The sequence below is a fragment of the Alosa sapidissima genome, chromosome 4 (genome assembly GCF_018492685.1).
Source record: "Alosa sapidissima isolate fAloSap1 chromosome 4, fAloSap1.pri, whole genome shotgun sequence".
Lineage (NCBI taxonomy): Eukaryota > Metazoa > Chordata > Actinopteri > Clupeiformes > Clupeidae > Alosa > Alosa sapidissima.
In genome coordinates, this window is record NC_055960.1 from 5,571,234 (window position 1) to 5,592,159 (window position 20,926).

Here is a 20,926-nt window from a genome sequence, read left to right on the forward strand (position 1 = left end):
TGTTTATGTACCTTCAAAAAGTGGACAAATTTTCTTCCAACAAGTAATGCCCCCCTGGCTGGTGTACTGGCCCAGTGAAGTCTCCAGGAGAAAGAGAGGCATTCCACAGGCAAAAAGGAACACTACATACGGTATGAAGAAAACACCTTGGAAAAGGATTAAACATTGAATTAATTTCAACACATTAACAAAAAGTTGACTGATATTTATCAGACACTTTTATCCAAAATGACTCACAACAGCGGGAATTGAACCCGGGTCAACCAATTGTTAGTCAGTGACCACCATGAGAAAACAAGCAGTGAGGATATTAACAAATGCAACACTGCTGTGATTTAAAATTCAAACTGTTTTCTTTTTCAAGAGTTACCATACCCATAGATCTAAAGGATGATCATTAGTAGATATTGTAGACCTACATTTTGTCCAAAAATTCCGAGTTGATGGTGGAACAGTTTAAGTAACGGCAGAACCCAGTGTCAATAATAACATTCACCACACACATTCCACCTCTGTTCACCAGTTACATCTTACTGACCAGTCGATCTTCACTGCTTCTATTTATTGACCTCCATACTGACCTCCGCCATTCCTGTAACACAGGTAAGGGAACCTCCATACATTCCCAAGGCCAACTATGTGTCCAGCCACAGCCAGGAAGAATTGCATTTTGCTGGACCACTGTTCTCTCTCTGCAGACTGAGTTTTGGGTGGGACTCTGCCTCCACCACCACCCACCAGCTTCTGCTGAACTTCTGCTTTATGTGAATTCTCCATACTGTAAATGTAAATAGTATTAGTGATTAATTTGGACGAAGACATTTTGAAGGCGATTGTCCTTTCCCCATTTTTTGTAACACCAATGAAAGTTGATAGTATAGGGTGTACTCTCTGTCAGTCACCACAACATACACTCGGGAAATGAACGTTTATCATTTTAAAATTGGTAACGGTTTATAACAGTTAAACTTATCACTGAAAGTGATTGAACACAGTTAGCCTCAGTGAAAGCCAAATCAAAGTAATCAATAGATCAAGTTATACAAAAGTCCATCCAGTATATAAATGCCTAACTACAATGAGTCACGACCCACACTAAAACAACAATTAATACTAAAAAGAAACAATCAACAAAACCTTTTTTTATGTGTAGAAATAACAAGCATGGTGGTGTGTGTGCAGTAGATAAAGTCAGAAAAATGGTACCTTCAACTGTGGATATCTTTGGGTGACCAGCACCTTTGTCCTTCTGAGATGTGTGTGTGTGGGTGTTCGGGTCCTTCTGACAAAGGCGACTTTACAACTTGCTGGGTTTCAGTAGATGTCAGAGGTTTCAGGGCGGGACCTCAGGGACATGTACACACACACACACACACACACACACACACACACACACACACAATATCCTGCAGAGGGTCCCCAGCAGCTGTAGAATGTTTTCAGCATGATAACACAGACAGCAAAGGCACTAAAACAACCTCTGGAGGAGATAATAGCGGAAGAGTGTTGTGGCTTGTTGTGGCTTTCACTATAGCTGTAGTTTCTAATCAATGATGTTATAACTTAAAAACGCTAAAAAAAACTATGCTAAAAAATGATGATCACTTAATAAAAATGTACTGAAAGGCACAACAGAGACCAATCTTTTTTTTCTAAAGACCATTTTTAGAGCTTTCTTAGAGAGTACTCTGTAAGGCAGTGTGAGGAGAGAAGGGGAAGAACAGCCCTGTGATACTATTGTTGTCAAAAACCAGTTTAGCAGAACAAACACCTGATATCCCCAACAAAGACTCTCAGAGGGCACTGGAAATAAAGGTAAGCTATGTGGTTAAGTTATTGTTACATTAGTCAGACAAGCTCTTAAGACTCCATTAAAACAAATAATTTCAACAAACAAACATTTTAAGTAATTACTACTCTAAACTAGAAGTTATTCACACTCATTTTTTTAGGAAGTTGATGAACTAAAACATAATAATTTGACAAACAAACATTTTAAGTAATCACTACTTAAATCGTTGATAAGTTCAATGAACCTGATCATTTTGAAACCATTGTTAAAACCAACAAAATTGACACTGGAAATTGAGTTGATGTTTTTAAGTTATCACTCCTAATAATATATTCATGTTATCACTATGACTCATTTCTCAGACCTAAACATTGTCACTTCAGTCTCTTATATTTTTAAGTTGACTTCACTCTATTGAAACACATTTTTTGACTGTTTAGGTTTACTATTTACCTCAAAATCAAAAATATTTTATTTGTATGATTCAAATAAAAAACTACTCAAAAGACAATTTCAATGCAGATTCCATTTATTTAAGAATTCCATTAGAATTCTAACAGAACAACATCCCCAGCAATGCGGTTAATACAGAAAATCAAAGAAATAACAACCTTTTACCACTTCAACAAAGGTAATAATACTCAAATAACAAAATAATAGGCCAACATAAATGAAAGCGAAAAGCTCCATTGCTTGCTTGAGTATTAACATGCTGGCAGTACCAACCATGAGATTTGGAGAACAGACTGCTTACTCATCCATCATCAGCAATTTATTTTTAAGGCTAAGCAGCAGTCTAGGAGGTAACCGCTTCAGGTCTTCCAAACCCATTATAATTTTTTGAATGAAATTAAATGTGTAGGACAATTGCTTTGAATAATCGAGATGAAGTGCATAAATTAAACCAAATAGCAAAATTAACGTCTCTGTCAACTCTGCTATATCACACACAACAATATCTCCGTCAACTAGTATAACTAATAATGACAGCTTCTAGGCATTTCCTGTATGACGAAAACTAATCAGTGACAGTATTCTGGTGTGATTTTGGCCCATTCTTTTAAACAGATAGTCCTTTAATATTGAAGATTCCAGGGGTCCCTCTTGTGAATACTGATCTTTAGTTAACTTCCAAAACTGTTCAATTGGATTGAAGTCAGGGCCTTGATTTCCTTTCTCTGAAACCAATTGAGAGTTTCCTTTGCTGAATGGTTTGGATCATTGTCCTGCTGGAAGGTCTAGCCATGTCTCATCCTTATCATCCTGGTGGATTCTCCAGGAGTAAAATGACTCCATTCATCATTCCTTCAACTGTATGAAGTCTGCTAGTACCATGAGATGAAAAACAGCCCACACCATGATGCCACCACCTCCAAACCTCATTGTTGGTATGGTATTTTTAGGGTGACGCACAGTGCCATTGACATCTTCCTAGAAAGACAGAGGGATTGTGGGGTAATGGGAAGACAAATCAGCAGAATATTAATCCTATGCATAATAAGACTATTAAGACTATAGTACAGGTGACATGTAAATACAAGATTCACTCCTTAAAATGTCTCAGAAGAGGCGTCACATGACCTGCATAGCCAACACATTTTGAAAATGCCACATAAAATAAGTCTAAGGTGTCATCCCAAAAGCATCACTTAACCCTAGCCTTTGTGTATCCCTGTGGAGAGATGCAAAGGGATAACATTAGGCTAGGCTATTCTCATTGGTAAATAAATGCTTACAAAATATCACTATAACTTATAATAATATAGGCTACACGTTGGCTACATTGTGACACTAGTAAATGGAGGACAAGTAAGTTATCACTTACCATGGTGTGATGGTGGCTCCTTGCACAGAACTGAAAACATGTCACACAGCCATCTGGTCCTGAGGGGAAAAATATTATGAACAGTATTATTTCACTTTTTTGCACAAAAGTCAGTCAGACAGTCTCTTCTTCTCCATCTGTATAGGCAGGCCTATCAGAGTCAGACGTTGCCATTGATCATGCTTAGGCTATTGTCAGTAAGTTCGGAGCTACAACTTGGCTTCCTATCCGTGTTAACAAAACAGGAATTGACATTAATATAAGACATATGCTATTGCTGCAGGGTTATTCTTAAACTATGGTACTCTTTGACCTGGTAATTTTCAGGAAATGTAACATCTTTCAGTAAAAAATCTTTTTGCATGGTTTAATTATCTACTCTTTCTAGAAACTTGCCCTAATAGTGGCTGTAGAGATTTTACTTGAATAATATATATTTTTGACATTTTATTCCAAAAGTCTAACTGTCATTTCCAGTATAAGTATATAAGTATATATACTCTTTTGATCCCGTGAGGGAAATTTGGTCTCTGCATTTATCCCAATCCGTGAATTAGTGAAACACACTCAGCACACAGTGAACACACAGTGAGGTGAAGCACACACTAATCCCGGCGCAGTGAGCTGCCTGCTACAGCCACGCTCGGGGAGCAGGGAGGGGTTAGGTGCCTTGCTCAAGGGCACATCAGCCGTTCCTACTGGTCGGGGTTCGAACCAGCAATCCTCCGGTTACAAGTCCGAACTCCGAAGCCCTTACCAGTAGGCCACGACTGCCCAATCACACGTTTCCAAAACACAACAAAACGTGTGTTTTCAAGCAAAAATAACATCTACTGTTCCAAATGTATTTTATTAAATATTACACATATCAGCCAAAATATTAAATGTATTAATTTTCCAGAAATGCATGTTGTATTATTTTTACATGTTTAACTTAAAATATGTGTTGTGATGGAAATGACAAAGTGTGGTGGAGATGACATAATGACATGTATAGACAAATTTAAGATTTAAAAGCATTAAGATTTAAAACAAAAAAAATGCGTCCCTGCCATATGTTATGTAATTATGATGTTTTTTTTTTCTACTAGATTCTTTAGTAGGCCTACTATGAAGCAAATAAACTGTGTTTTTAGGGCAATGTCATTTTCACCACCAAAAACAAAAAAGTAGTAAATATTTTTTAGTTTTTCTTATTTCTTCCAAGGACAAGAAAAGGATAGTTGAAGAATTAACCCGCAGTGTTACTTTCACTTTGCATTACATCTAGCAGCTAATGCGAACCATATAGCTTATGGCAGCTAGGTAGGCTACTAATAAAATGTTTAAAAGTGCGCTGCCTGTTTGTGCGTGCGTGTCATGTGTTTGATTTCCAACTTATGAAACGTTGCTTTGGTGTCTAACCTGCGCGTCCAAAGTAAGCCACAGCAGAAACGGTTGATAAAGGATCTTTGGTAATGGTAAACTATGTTGTCTGTCCAGTTTCCACTAAAGTAGTGCAATAACAGGCTGGCTGGCTGGGTGACAGCTCAGACAACAAACTTTAGTTAACTCGCTAAAACATGCAGCTAGCCCGCAAAAGGTCTCTCTTACATAGACGAACAAATAAATAAAGTACACCTACATTAAGGCGCCTTGTGTAGATAAGATAAGTGTGTGTAGAGGCACACACTTATTGTGTAGATAAGTGTGTGTAGAGGCACACACTTATTACAAGCTAAGCTTGTACTACAAGTAGCGACTTACAGTCTGTGCCCCATTCTGTAAAATTCGCCGGCCAATGTTATAATATTTGATTCATTTCTACAATAGCATTCTTGTGTCAGTTGTAATCTAAGTCAGTGTTATGGAATATTAGTGATGGGACATTCGACACTGCGCACCGAAGCTTGTATCACTCCCGTGAAGCAAATTGTTTCGACACAGTGTGTTGGAGCTTGTATCAAATTGGAATAAGCACGTGACTGGTGACGTCTGAAGCTTCGAACGTCCCCGTTTTGCTGGATTCGAAAGTTTGCTGCTGCGCTGATGGCTGATACCCAACAGGAGCAACACTGCTGTAATTTAACTAAACCTGTATTACGTGTCTTAGTTACTCAGCAATCATTGTTGCTAAAGAACTTGTTAAAGTCAAATTTCAAATGTTTTTTGTTATTGCATAAGCCTAATAAAAATTCCTTGTATGTGACTCACGGGGATTGAACTCACGTCGGCAGATTTATCGTCCTCATCACTACCCCTACTCTATTGTAGGCATACGGCAAGAATGGTTGTTCATGAACTATTTATGTCTAACAACGGCCTGTTTAGTTCTAAAACACACTACCTAAATAATGCCTCTTGGTTATGAGTAGGCTATGACAGTTTATTGGATAAGGCCTAAACTTTATTTATTTAAATGCCACATAGCAGACGGCTGCATTTCTTGCTGCAGTTTGTTAAAACCAACTGAACACACACACGTACATTCAAACGCTGAACACACTAGGCTATATTCAAACATTATACCCTAGTTCTAATTAATTTATTTAATTTTCAGTCATCTCATGCCATGTGTCCATTCTGTCCCTCATGTTCATGTTGTAAGCTTTGTTCGGGTGTGTCGAATTCATAGCCGCTGTCATTTCTGCTGACCACCAGATGTCACTGTGTTGTCTTCGATGCTTTGATGCTTCGGATCATTTTGCGATACAATTTAGGAAGAAGCTTCAAAAGCTTCACAAGGCTTCGTTCGCCCATCACTATAGAATATGACTTATCAAGTCTCAGTTCATAGTAGGGGTGGGCGATATATATCGTCTGCGACTAGCAACCAGCAGCCGTATTTCTTGTTTCCATGGGCATTGCAGTAAATCATCCAGGCGTCATTTTTTTACTTCTGACGTCAGACGCAAAGTTTTTGCGCGTGGCACACGTAAAAATATGACATCTGACACCCAGGCGTCTATTTTTTACTCCTGAAGAAGTAATACCAGAGAATGTCTAATAGGAAGAGAATTGGCACTGTCTGGTTACTTCCGGTTTCTTCCTCCTCAGATTCCACTTGAGGGCGCTCACAGGCGAGTGCAGAATGCATGGAGGTCTATGGAGCTAGAGTTCTCAACGGGTCGTGTCGGTCCGACAAACCCGACGGGACCCGCACTACGTACCGCAGGTTCGGGCCGGGTTCGGGTCGAAAATATAAGCAAATGACTCGGGTCGGGTCGGACCTCGGGCTTAATCTTTTCCGCTCAGTGAAAAAAAAAAAACATTTATTAATCATCGCTGCTGTTCACTGTAAAGAAAGTCTGGTTACTGCGTGCAACGTGCATCATGGAGAGGGACGGGGGCAGACCTGACGCCGCTGCGTGCACGCCTTTAGCCTGGATAAGAAGATGGGAGTTGGTGAAAAGTAAACTTGCCGCAGGTGAATTCACCATCGCTACTACAGGAGTGGGAAAATCAGAGGTCTGGAAAGTGTTTGGAGTGGTGCTGGATTCTGATGGAAATTCTACAGGTTATGTGCAATGCTCAAAATGTAAGGTGCTGATGAAATATGTGACCCTGCAAGGCGAAACCAGTCGCTTTGGTAAAATGTACAAAATTAAGTTATTGTGCTCACATTAACGGCCATAAACTAAGCTTCCCAACAACATAGCCTATTTAAGTAAATTGTCACGCTAATGTATTGAATCTTCACCTAAGTCAGGGTTTAACATTCAAAACGTAGGCTATGTTATACCGCGGGCCGGGTTCGGGCAGATAATTCATGTTGATGTGTCGGGTTACATCGGTTCCGGGCTTTAAAAGCCACGGGCCGGGTCGGTCAGGTTGTAATTTTCAGGCCCGTTGAGAACTCTATATGGAGCTTTACCCCTCAATATCCACTTTTCTCTGTATATCATTTTTTGAGTAGTAATTTGAATGTTGCATTCGCTAGGAGAGGCAAAGAAAATACACACTGTTGATTCTTATATTTTTTGAAGTCAAGTAAGTCTTCTAAAAAGTCTTTCAAATATGTCAATGACATCATTCATTAGCACAATGCTAGCGTGATATGGGCAACAATGACCCAACCTGTAAGAAATGAAAAGGACATAAGTACTCGTTCATTCAACTTTTGATCTAAAATCTATATCTATGCACATAACACGCTAGCATTGTGCTAATGAATGACGTCATTGACACATTTGAAAGGCTTTTTAGAACAATTAAGTGACTTTAAAAAATATAATACTCAACCAAGTGTATTTTCTTTGCCTCCCCTTTCGAATGCAATACTCAAATTACTTGGAAAAAAATTATATCCCAAGAAAAGTGGATTTTGAGGGGTACAGCTCCATAGACCTCCATGCATTCTGCACTCGTGGACGAGCGCCCTCATGTGGAACCACAGAAGGAACTGCAACCAGTTCAGAAACAGGAAGTTTTCCGAGAGTGGCAGTTCTCCCCTTATTAGACATTCTCTGGGCAAAGCAAGGCTTTATGAAACACTGAAACGTTCGAAGCAATTGTGCCGAATTGTTCCGAAGTTTCGAAACAATTCCACCACCTCAGAGCTTTTTAGGGTGAAACAAATCTGTCAAATGCTTCGAATTGGAGATGTAGTCTTTAAAGTTCGTGGCTCGCTGTGTTACCTGTGTTCAGTCTTTGTCAAAAGCTAAGCAGTCATGCCCTTGGTCTATTACTGGATGGGAGACCACATGAAGTCACAATAAAGAGAATCTTATTGCTGCCACTAGTGTTCTCTAAATCACTTTCTTATAAAAACTCTCGATTTTGACCATTCTGAGAGTTTAGTTGAAACTGTGTGGTTAATGATGAATCAAGAAAACTTATAAACGATCTGAAACAATACCTTACAAATCAAACGGGGATCGAACCACATTTGAGCAGCCTAGGCTACCGTGCAAAAAACACCCTCACTAACCACTACACCATCATGGTTATTGCTTAAGAAAAGTCTACACTGTTAATTGAACGAGCGGGCACGCCTGCTGACACCGGTGAAATGCACCAAAGGTTCACTTAACTTTGGTCACATGACATGGGGATTTTGAACTATGTTTCGAAGCAGTGGTCACATGGTATGGCTGTTTTGAACCACGTTTCGAAGCAGTAGGCTTGTTCGACTTGGACTGAGTCTGACTTGGTCTGGCTTTCTACGTAAACGTGATCTTCAGAGGCTAGCCGGGAGGAGCTACAACAGAGGGCAGCTCATCCCGGAAAGACAGGCTACAGTCTGCCTGACGTGACTCGCGGGAGATATCGCGGAAGTTTGTTTGCAATAAACACAGCAGAACTTTCATTCTTACTCATTAAAATGAGCATGATGACTGACGAAATAAATTCTTATGATGTAGTTTAAATAAACCACTGTTGTCACACAGTTAACAGGCCTGCATTGTAGCACATAAATTCAATATCAAGTGTTTTCCCTATGTGTGTCTATCTATTTAACCAACAGCAGGAAATAACAGAATATCCAAACGTTTTCAGTAGGCTAGCCTACCATTGTTGCAGAAATCACGTATAAGAAGGTATCCCTTCGATTTCTGTTTATTTTCGTATATTCCAACATAAGGAAGCAGCATGAGACTCCCGTCAAAAACGTCATGAGGACATTCCTCCCAAATGGCCCTATCACGTCTTTGAACTGACGTCATGAGGGCGTGTTTTAGCTCGTGCAGTTCGTGAAAGGCAACTGCAAGATCTGTCTGCAGGCTAATGGTGCATTCAGGGCACCTCGGAATGACAAGGACCGCCCCCATGGCTACTTGTTTTTCCGACAGCAAGTGTTCATGTGCTTTGCCAACGGAATGTGTGACAAACACGGATGCCACAACAAAGGTTAAAACATACACTCACTAATCCTAAACAAACAACTGTATTTGCTTAAAATATAGTGTAAGATGCTCGTGAAAGAAAGATATGCAGCTTTCAAGTGATAAAAAGGGCAAATTCCCAAGTTCACATTAAAACTGTTGGACATGAAAGGCCACATGGACTACAAACGAACTACAACGTGACGACAAAAGTGATGACGAGCCCCTAACTGGGCAACTCTGTTAGCAAAATCTAGCCCCAGTTTCCGACCTCTGACTCACACATTAAGTGACGTGAATGATGCGGAATGATGATGTTTTCACTTGGAGAAAGGTTTTTCCGAAGCCCATGAACGCTAGGTAAGACTCCCGCAATATTTTAAGGTCATGTAACATGGTGTCACGGTGGTAAGTCCCTCCCCGGCTGACAGAAGTCGGACAGAATTTCTAACCAGCAAGCATTGCGTCCATCCCAGTATGCATTGTGTTCAACCCAGCATGCATCACATCAAGTCAGATCTGCACAGATCTGCCTCAAGTCGAACACGCCTATTCACTCCCAGAGACGCCGGGCTTCCCTGGAAATGACGATTTTGTGGCGCTTGTCCAATAAACGTGTAGCTTTTCTGCACTGAGTTTAGCCCACTCTGTAAGTGCCATTGAAAGTCCAGTGAAGCCGAGCGTCTATGGGTTTTTTGCATGTTTTTTTGATGAATCGTGTCGTCACAGCAATGTATTACGGGTGCGAAATCACGATAAATGACCGACAAAACCTTATTGCTGAACAAACTAGCCATGAAGATGAACATGTTTTCAGCATGTTATAGTTGGAATAGTAGGCTAGAAGCTAATGTAATAGTGTTATTTGATGCGATTTTCTGTGATATTTTAGAGGAGGCTGAGCTTCCCCTGTAGTCTTAGAGCAATCGCCTCTGGTAAACAAACCTCCGTGATAACGCACCCTCAATGACAGCTACAGCCAGGCAGTATGGCTTGTTGGGTTGATGATGTTAGACAGTGGTCTCCGGTCACAGATGAAGGTACAAGCGATCTTAATGATTATTTATGAAAATAGCTTAGAGTAGAGAATGAGGAAATAAAGACATAATTAGGACTAGGTTGATATTATATCTACTTAACTACTGATATCTAGCTCTAACATCAGCAATAACTATGCTAGCTAGGCTAGCTAACGAGGAAACTAAAAATATCTGTCCATTTGGCAACAATAAATAAATGAATGGATATCAAATAAACAAATTCATGTTTTTCATTTGTGACCATTGTTTATCTAATTTTCACATTTCAAAAGGAAAGGGTAAGGTACAGCTAACTGCTATCTGTGCAAACTGTATGGTAACGTTAGGCTACCAGACAGGGGCAGTCCACCCGGGGTATTTTGTGTATCTCACTTTTTTTTTTTGTTCCAACTGGTAATTTTATTGCTGCTATTGGAACAATTGAAAACGGAACATGTTTTCCCACTCGACATTATAAAATAAGTAGTGAGACAGTCGTAAATCGCGGGCTGTTATCCCAGTGGACGCAACGAATCCAATAGGAGGCACTGGCGCAATGCTACCCAGCAACAGCTCAGTAATGGCGCCCGCTTACTTCCGGTAGTTTCGCCGGATTCGTGTATAGAGCTGCACAGTCCCGCCCACAGCCGATGCCGGATGTAAAAATTCAATGCAATTTCTCCATTGACAATGCGGTATAAGCCATAAAAACTTAACTGCACGTGGTAGACTTAAAACCAGCTACGGCTGTACTAAGCGATTGTATATGCTCCTATAGACACCAAGAGTTCATGGGGCACTAACCTTGTTTTGAGATAAATGCCTTTTATTCGCGATCTCTTGGATAAGTACTTCATTACCCACAATCCTGAACAATCCCACAGTGATGCCTCTGATTGGTGGAAAGGCCGTTATGGTCATAGTTTGAAACTTTCTCAGCGAAAAATATTGACAAAGATGGCGGAGTCTTTTACTGCCTATGGCGAAAATCTTAATGTGATTAAAAACTTTCTTGACGAATATTGGTACTTGTATCAACAAGGATTGGGGTTTATACATCACACAAACTTAGTCAGGGCCAATACACTATCAAATAGACCACTGTAAATGTTAGTTTAAACACTCAAACTTTCCGACATTGTATGTCATTACATAATGCAGCTAACATTAGCCTACATGCTGCAACACAGGTATGAAATATATTATGTTTTAGTGAGTGTCCAAAGGGGTGAAAGCCACTTTAAATCGGGTCACATTATTGACTGTTGTGTGTCCGAGAGTCAGTTTGTGGGTTTTGTAAGGGCCAGCATGAGGGACAAGACCTACAAAGTTGTGGTGAGTTAAGCAGGGAGGTTGGTAACGTTAATGCTGCTAGAGTGCTAGTTAACATTAGCTAGGCTACTGTAGCCTTCATACTGTATGATTCATATCAATCATTAACCTAGGAATACTTTGTGCATTTAATGAACATTTTGTGTAATAATTCACGGCAAATTAATAAACTGAATATGGTGGTCCAAGAGCAGACCATGCACCAGTCCATGCATCAGCCCGACTGAGCAGTGATGACAGCATAGGATGAGTCAGGTAGCGTTACGAAGCACTGCCATTAACGTTAACCGCGTTCACACACACACGATATAAAATACACGATGATAAATATAAAATTCAATATCAAAACACTATTATTTACACGATTACTCATGAAATAACTGCTACTAACTGCACATTTACTATATAAAAATCACTGTTTGGAGGAAAGGGTTTGCGTGCTGTCGCCGGTTGGAAATGGCAAAATAAATCGCACCGATTTTGCCTATATTATTCAGTGAGGCGCGGTGGTTTATGGGATGAGTAGTTCCTTCGCTCGGAAATGATAATATGTACACAGTCTTGTACCTTTGACTTTTTTTGGATTTTCTCTTCGTTTTTTCACTCGAAATGATATGTTGTATGCTTATGAGTTATGCCGTAGCTGGTTAGCCTAAGACATGCTGTAAAACTCTTTAGATACGGATTTTTCCAAACGTCAATGGGACAAATGAATGGGAATCTTACATCCGGCACCTAACCGCATTTTGGCTGTGGGCGGGACTGTGCAGCTCTATAGAGTGGCAAAGTCCCGCCCCTTCTACTTCCGGTCCATGGGACCTATCTTTCATTATGAAAATTATGAACGGGAGTTAATGGAGAGATAACAATTATTTTTTGGTCCAGTTTGAATTTCACATATGATGTATGTGAATTTAAAAGATAATTTTTCACGTCAAGAAAGTACTGTTGTTCGATAGACTTCAAAAGTTATGTTGGTTTTGTGCGAATCCACACAGTGGACTACATCTCTTGTCTCGAACGATGTACGTCACCAACGTAATGAAACAATAAGAGCTGTTATGCTAGTTAACGGTTGCATCTTGCTGCCTGCTATGTCACTTAACAGTATGTAATGTACAGTCTATGGACGAATACAACTTACCTGATGTGTTTAATCCTCTGACTCTTCTTCGGCAAGGAAAGCCCAATTAAGACCTGTTGCTGGTATGCTTGTACAATCTAGTGTGGCTGTGAATGAGCTAACGTCACTAGCGCGACTGATGGGTTTGTAGTCGTTGGAATTACGATCTTTCACAATGTTGTAATTCAATAGTTACGAAACAAACTGCAAATGTCTTTACATGAAAAATTGTCTTTAAAATTGACAAACATAATATGGGTAATTCAAGGCACAAGTCAACCGGGACCAGAAAATAATTTATTTTTCGCCATAGACTGCCGTTCAATTTTTTTTTAAAGATGCTCGTATGAACCTAACCAATGAAGTTGCACGTCTTTATTACATTAGACGTAATTTCAATCCACTCTTGAAAGACATGAGTTTGGGGGTCAGTTCTACCCATAGACAGTAAAAGATAGGTTCTACCAGAGAATGTCTAATACATGGATTTCTATGGAACGTCACGAAAACATGCGTGCGCAACCAAGAGGCAGAAAGCACCATAGAACAGCATAGAGCAATGCAAAAGAGCAAAAGAATAAAATGAGTTTTTGTGCTGAAAACTGCACCAATTCGAAATCACGATGGTTAGAGAATGTTTAATATGTTCAATATCCCTAACGGAATGCATGTCTTCGCCAAAAATGACAAAATACGATGTTATATTAATAATTCAAATGAACGTCAAACTTTGAAATATAATCTGAAATAAGATGTTAATATCATTGAGACAACAGGGGTATACAAAAAATCCGATTTTAGCTTACAGCAGCCGACGATTTAGGTTAAGTTTATAACGTTGTGGACGGCCACCAAGCGTATAAGGGGAGAACTGCCACTCTCGGAAAACTTCCGGTTTCTGAACTGATTGCAGTTCCTCCTGTGGTTCCACATGAGGGCGCTCGTCCACGAGTGCAGAATGCATGGAGGTCTATGGAGCTGTACCCCTCAAAATCCACTTTTCTCGGGTTATCATTTTTTTTCAAGTAATTTGAATATTGTATTCGAAAGGGGAGGCAAAGAAAATACACTTGGTTGAGTATTATATTTTTTAAAGTCACTTAATTGTTCTAAAAAGCCTTTCAAACGTGTCAATGACATCATTCATTAGCACAATGCTAGCGTGTTATGGGCAACAACGACCAAACCTGTAAGAAATCAAAAGGACATGAGGACTCATTCATTTAACTTTTGACCTATAACCCATGTTGAAGTTATACAAACTACAATCAAATCTGAGATTTGTCAATGACTACCAGGTGAAAGAGACAAATTTAGCCGTCTAGCTCCATTGACTCTCATTCATTCTGCACTCATGGCGATCGCCCCCAGTGGAACTCTGTTGGAACTGCAGCCAAAATTCGGTACAATGGGACTTAATACGGAGTGGCCAGGCTCTCCGTAGACGGGCTCTGGTTCTATACTAAGAGCTAATCTTGTCAAAATAATCAATAACTGGGAAACTATGGCAGCTTTGAGTACAGCTCTGCAATTTTATTGAGTTTAGAACACTGAAGGTTTTGCAGAGGTCATTCCGTGTCAAATCAGATAAGATTGTTGCTGCACCGTCTTAGATATTTTCAAACCTTGTCTATATCATCAATGGGTCCTGAAACCAAGGCCTGTGGAATATTTCTGTGCAAATCTCCTGTCTTTATATCTTTTTCAGACCTTAAAATTCTTTAATTTTTACCGCTTGAAAAACACATGCCATGTTTGGGCATTAATATCTTGACAAAGATTTTCCCTAGACTCCCCAAATTTTCTAGGATGAAAGACCAACTCATAATAAGCATGTGTAAACTATTTAAAGGGACACCAGGCAAGCCTGATGCTTTTTCTCTACGAAACTCCCCCTCGCTCGGTCTGAAGCTCTTTTCCTTTTCTTTGAGTCTTCTGTCAAGGGTTTTTGCTGCTTCTTCGCCGGCTCTGCCATTATACACGTCGTTAGCCTGCCTCTGTGCTGTAAACTGATCATGCTTCGGTCGGCGGGTAGGATACACCGAACTGGCAAATGGGATATTCTTTCTACAGGCAGTAGGGGCGGGCGAGAGAGCCTTCGCCCCGTAATGAGTCATTTAACCATATACCGACTTACGAAGATGATTAATTAACACGAAAATGTTGCCTGGTGTCCCTTTAAAGTCTGTAATGAATGTCTCTTGAATTTCTAAAAGGCCCTAGATTTTAGAAAATTGTGCATTAAGCGTGACTTTGAGGGTATTAAAAAAGTGAGTTTTTTTCATTTGGTATCACTCACTATTTCCTCATCAAATATATCAATGTATTAATATTGTTCCAACCAGGGGCGGAGTGGCAATCGGGACGGTCGGGAGTTATCCCGGTGGGCCGGCCGAGGTGCGGGCCGGCCCACAGAGCTTTTGACACGGCCCTGCAACGTACGCGAAATATACATATAAACTTTTCCGCGAAAATCTCCCAGACCAACACTTCAAAGTTTTGAGAAGTCCAACCAATATTTATACCACTCGCTCACTGTCTATATGTCATTCATGGTTACCCTGCACACTCATCTCTCCCATGCTGATTTTTGTGAAGGCTAGCCTTATTTTTTTTTATCTTAATTCATTTTTGTCTTATTCAGGCGTTACAGAACTTTCATGGTCACAAATAAAAAAAAATATACAATTTAATTTGTTTGTTTGTTCTTAAATTAATGCAGGCCTAAGCTAGAATGGAGCAAAGCCTCCTGGGAATGGGGAATGAGTTTCTGGTTGATCCAATGAACCAATTGAAGGTGAAGTCTATTTACAGAAATGTAGGGGGATAAATGAGCGACCCCTTGTCTAATGGCATGACCCTACAAGCGATCAAGTTCGAGGAAAACTGTTACTGTCTATAGGAAAACTACAGGATTTTTGACAGTCGACGGATTTGCGTGGTTGCTTGCTTGCTGTTTTACACATGGATGGAAGGCAGAGAGAAAGGTTAGGAGCTAAAGCATTGACGTTATTGCTAGGCAGAAACTAGCACAAGCTAGCTCAGGGGGGTCAAACCATGGACCGGTTTGATTACCATTTTTTATTCACGGACCGGGGGGGGGGGGGGGGGGCAGGGGGGTCTTCGGGGGTTCAATGTTCCATATGTGTTGTGCATGCATTACTTGAAAAGAACTATCTCCAGTTATGTATGAACAGTGAAGGTAACGAACTCAAACATGTGAAAAACGTGAACTTGAAGAAGTGAAAATTGAACAATATGAACTATGAATATTGAACAACTTGAAGCTACATCTATCAAGTGTGAACATGTTTAACAAAATATGGGAACAAAACATGGGAACTAAACGTGCATTACGAATATAATCAGTGGGAGCCCTGTGCTTGTTTCCCTGCAACAAGAAGGTTCCACCTGGGGGTGATGGAAGATAGTGACCCCCTCAGTGTGTTTGAAATGTCCAGTCGATTGCGCAATTTGGTCTTAGTTGCAGTCATTGCCGAAAACCTGGCCTCGCATAGGCCTACGTGGTGGGAAATGGTGGCTATGGGGATATTCTGCTTTGGTTTTGATCCAAAAACCCGCCAGAGAGGTTTCCTCATACACACTCTTAAGACCACCGTCATTTGCAATTTCGATCAATTGCTCTTCCTCCTGCGCTGACAAGTTAGGACTATTTGGGATATTGACAAATGGGTTGCGGACCCACTCATTGGTTTGCCGTGGATCTTTGGAGGATGGCAAGTAACGCTCAAACTCATTTGAAAGCGCAACAAGGTGATCGCGCTCCAGCTGCGAGAGAAAGGGCCCTGTCTCAGTCTCTCCCAAAACCCCCACTACCATGGGCGGATTATGAACTTTCGGGCCCCTGGGCCCAGATGTATTAAGGGCCCCCCACTTATTGTCGTATATGTGGGAGGGGGGGTTTAGGGGTCCTCCCCCAGAACATTTTTAATTTGTTTGATGTACCGTATTTTCCGGACTATAAGTCGCTCCTGAGTATAAGTCGCATCAGTCAAAAAATGCGTCATGAGCAGGAAAAAAACATATATAAGTCGCACCGCAAAATGTATTTCACAAAATCCAAAACCAAAAACAGAGACTATGTAACTGGATTATTGAGGCCAAAAAGATTAATGAAGATGAAGGAGTGAAGGCAGCCAAGAGGAGGGCAGGAAGGTAATTGCAAAGCAAAAGATTCACTGAAAGAAAATGCCATGAGGTGCACCAAAATGTTACTAAAATGTGGAGAATACAATGCAATCAAGCATTTTGGGCGATGTGGAGTCACAAGCTGGCAGCAGATTAAATGCTCATGAGAGAGAAAAAGATGCCGTTTTAGACGTGACCGAAACGATAGGCCTATAGGCCCGACGGTAATTGTAAAGCAATTTACAAAAGATTCACTGAACAAAAATGGTGATATGATGCATGAAAATGTAGCTAAAAATGTGGAGAATACAATGCAATCAAGCATTTTGGGCTATGTGGAGTCAAAAGCTGGCAGCAGATTAAATGCTCACGATAGAGAAAAAGACGGTTTTAAAAGGATGTGACCTATAGCTGAGGCAAGCCATGGCAATAGGCCAATAGGCCCGACGGTATTTGTAAAGCAATTTACAAAAGATTCACAGAACAAAAATGCTGATGTTGTACATGAAAATGTAGCTAAAAATGTGGAGAATGCAATGCAATCAAGCATTTTGGACGATGTGGAGATACAAGCTGGCAGCAGATGAAATGCCCGAGAGAGAAAAAGATGCGGGTTTAAATTGACGTGCAGACCGAAGCTGCAGCAAGCAGGTGATATTTAGAAATGTATTTCACAAAATCCAAGACTAAGAACAGACAGACTATGTAACTGTACACATTGAGGACAAAAATATTGAGAATTCTACAGGGAATGTTAATGAAGAAGAAGGAGTGAATAGTGGCAAGAGGCAAGCCGAAGGCTGCTGACAAGGCCCGACGCTAATTGTAAAGCAATTTACAAAAAAATCACTGAACTCAAATGCTGATGTGGTACATGAAAATTTAGCTAAAAATGTGGAGAATGCAATGCAATCAATCATTTTGTACGATATATTGGCACAGGCTGGCATGCAGCAGAACAATTGCTTGGCTGGCCACCTCCGAGAGAGCGAGAGAAAAAAAGATGCACATTTAAAAGGGTCTAAATTCCAGCATGGAATTGCGGGTATTGCGAATAAATTATTACTTAGTATTGAACATAATAATAAATGTCCCGCAAATCTAGCCATCATAATGCGAGAGATTCCCACACATTTTACCCTGTACCCTGTCTGACATTAATATAATAGCCTAATGGAGTGGCCCGAATGCGGGACTATTGACGGACCAACTCTGACTTCAATTGAACCCCATGCAGAGACACACACACGTGCGCGCGCAGGACCACTTTGGGGGTGCCTCTCTTTCGTTGCTCTGTCTCTCTCAGCAGGATTTGTCACAGCTGAAGTCAAATTATAGCCTAGGTGCTTCAACATCAACCGCTATCGACCGGGGATCAGGAACCGTCAGGAATTTTGCAAATACAGAAGCATGACCGCCTAGGCTATAACATAGAGAACATGGATGACTTCTCTATTTGACGTTCGATTGCAGACGTGAACAGACAGCTACAGACACGGAGTGCACATTAGGCCTACTTTCACTTTCTGTGCGTATTCATTACGTGAAAGATAATTAGTAGCAAAACAGCAATCAAATATTACATGGCAGTGCGTTTTGTTTTCAAATGTTTTCATGCATGTCTAGATAACGGGTGAGGGATGTTTAGGAGACTCGTAAATCCTCAAAATTAGGCTGCGCAAAGCACAGCACCTTTATTTGGCCGTGGCTTGTATTCGAGTCAGCTATAATATAGTCCTTTATTTCTTGCGTTTTATTGTAAGACATAGGCCTACTTTTCGTTTGGAGCGGCATGGGTAGGCTATCAAAAGCAGATGTTTAATTTGAGATTTAATTTAAGTTTGGACTGTTGAATATATTGCTAAATATCGGGACTGATGACCACTGAAATCTGTGGGGTATTTAATAGCTTTCTATTAAGTTTCATAGTGTCGGGAATTTCGATTGCCATCCACTTATTGCGAGATAAGGTATCGGCGCTTTCATTCGTGTGCTGTGCTGCAAGGGAAACCTTATTCCGTATAGCCAAAGATGTCTAAGATAGCCTAAATGTTGTTATTTTTTAAATTATGCATGATTTACTTTTTTAATATAAATTAACATTTAAAAACATGTTCAATGATATATTTTTTCATATAGAAGTTGCACCTGACTATAAGTCGCAGGACCAGCCAAACTATGAAAAAAAGTACGACTTATAGTCCGGAAAATACGGTAATTTCTTGTATTCTGGTGCATTTTGGGGATGGCCAATACTAAATTCAATCAGATTCATAGCCTACATCCTGATTTGTTGATATTGAGGCAATGATTCCATGCAAAGGCTTGGGCTTCAGGGCCCCCTGACCCCTTGGGCCCCTGGGCCTGGGCCCGGTAGGCCCGTGCAGTAATCCATCCCTGCCCACTACTGTTTGGAACATATTAAATACACCCCGGTCCACTCGTCGTCCCCACAAATCAAACTTGGCTTTAAATGCAGCGACTTTATCTGCCAGTTTAAAGACAGTCGTCACTCTCCCCTGGAGTGACAGGTTGAGGTCATTAAGCAACCCGAATATGTCACACAGGTAAGCGAGTTTTGACACCCAGTCCTCATCACTAAAATGTGCAGCTAACGGTGACTTTTTTTCTGTAAGAAATCTCTGCAGCGGCTCTCGCAACTCAAACACTCTGGCCAGTGACCTGCTAAAGATGCTTGTTTTTTGTTGCTCATTCTAGCAGTTTAGCTAACTTTGTGTGCAGTGGCGGAACAAGTCAGAGCCGGGCCGGGGGCGGGGCACATGACCGGGCCCTTTATTAAACTCATCATAACATAATTTTACAACATAGGCTACACATGTCTTACAAGCGTCAGCGCCACGAAGAGCAACTATGTCCTTTTGAAGTCCATCGAACGTACATGAAGTGTAACCAAGAGAACAACAACAAAAACATTAGGCTACATGACCCCTAATAATAAAACAACAATAATACGCAGCACTATTTGAAGGGCATACGACGAGCCTTGCGTTCCGCGAACTCGTCCACGATGCTTTGTGTATGTCCATTTTCTTTGCTCTCTCATTCTCTATGGACAACATGGCAAGTCCACTCAGTCTCTCCTGTCCCACTGTGCATTTTTTAATGATCTTTAACTTGGAGAATGAGCGCTCAGAGGTTGCAACGGTGACGGGAAGAGTCAAAAATAAAATTAGGGCGGTGCTAATCTCACTAAATGCAGAAGTTACTGCTGGGTGGTTGCATTGGTGGAGCGAGGGGGTGGCTTTGGGGGCTCAAGCCCCGAATCTCTTTTTAAAAGCCTCGAATATTTTTTTGTATGTGTTTTCAATTTCCAACGATTCTAATTTCTAATTTAACATCCCCTCGGTTTCTCTATAAATGTTACAAAATGTAGCCTACTATTAGCCTACTGAGCAAATATCCCTTACTTTCAAAGCCCAATATTGACAGATAACCTAATTTTCCCACACAATGAGTTTAGGCAATGCTAGAGCCGAGATGTAGCGGTTTGCGTCATAAACCTGGCAGGAAAGTTCAGAGCGGCGCAGTCAGTTTAGTTTGTTAACTACCACAGTCACGAGTTGGGTCGCGATAGTCTGTCATTTTTAAAAAGTTGGTCCCCAGAAAAAAAGTTTGAGAAACACTGGTTTAAACAGCAAGCCGGTAGGAAAAACTATTGTCAAGACATTAGGCAATTAGGCTACTGTACCCCGGAATACAAAAATAAACTTCAGATTGTATGTATTAGTATGTAGTCTGTATTCTGTAGTCGCAATGACCGAATCAGTAGATATACCTGTTGTCAGTTGAGTTCGTTAAATTCATTTATTGTAGGGTAGTAGCCTAGGCAAATATGAAACGGAGATGTAACGTGGCTACCGG

The 20,926-nt window shown here is 40.6% G+C and overlaps 1 protein-coding gene and 1 long non-coding RNA gene across 2 annotated transcripts in view; both read right to left on the reverse strand.

The window, feature by feature from the left end:
• Positions 1-1,258, reverse strand: part of LOC121706930 (sodium- and chloride-dependent GABA transporter 2-like) — a 28,111-nt gene extending 26,853 nt beyond the window's left edge. The window contains exons 1-3 of the mRNA XM_042089080.1: positions 1,207-1,258; positions 582-778; positions 12-146 (exon numbers count right to left, since the gene is read on the reverse strand). Coding sequence (XP_041945014.1) covers positions 12-146; positions 582-777 — 331 coding nt within the window. The 5' untranslated portion in view covers position 778; positions 1,207-1,258. The remainder of the gene's footprint in view (positions 1-11; positions 147-581; positions 779-1,206) is intronic.
• Positions 1,259-3,001: 1,743 nt separating this feature from the next.
• LOC121707482 overlaps positions 3,002-20,926 on the reverse strand; it is a 45,516-nt gene continuing 27,591 nt past the window's right edge. Inside the window, exons 2-3 of the long non-coding RNA XR_006031339.1 lie at positions 3,618-3,676; positions 3,002-3,223 (exon numbers count right to left, since the gene is read on the reverse strand). This is a non-coding gene — a long non-coding RNA (uncharacterized LOC121707482). The remainder of the gene's footprint in view (positions 3,224-3,617; positions 3,677-20,926) is intronic.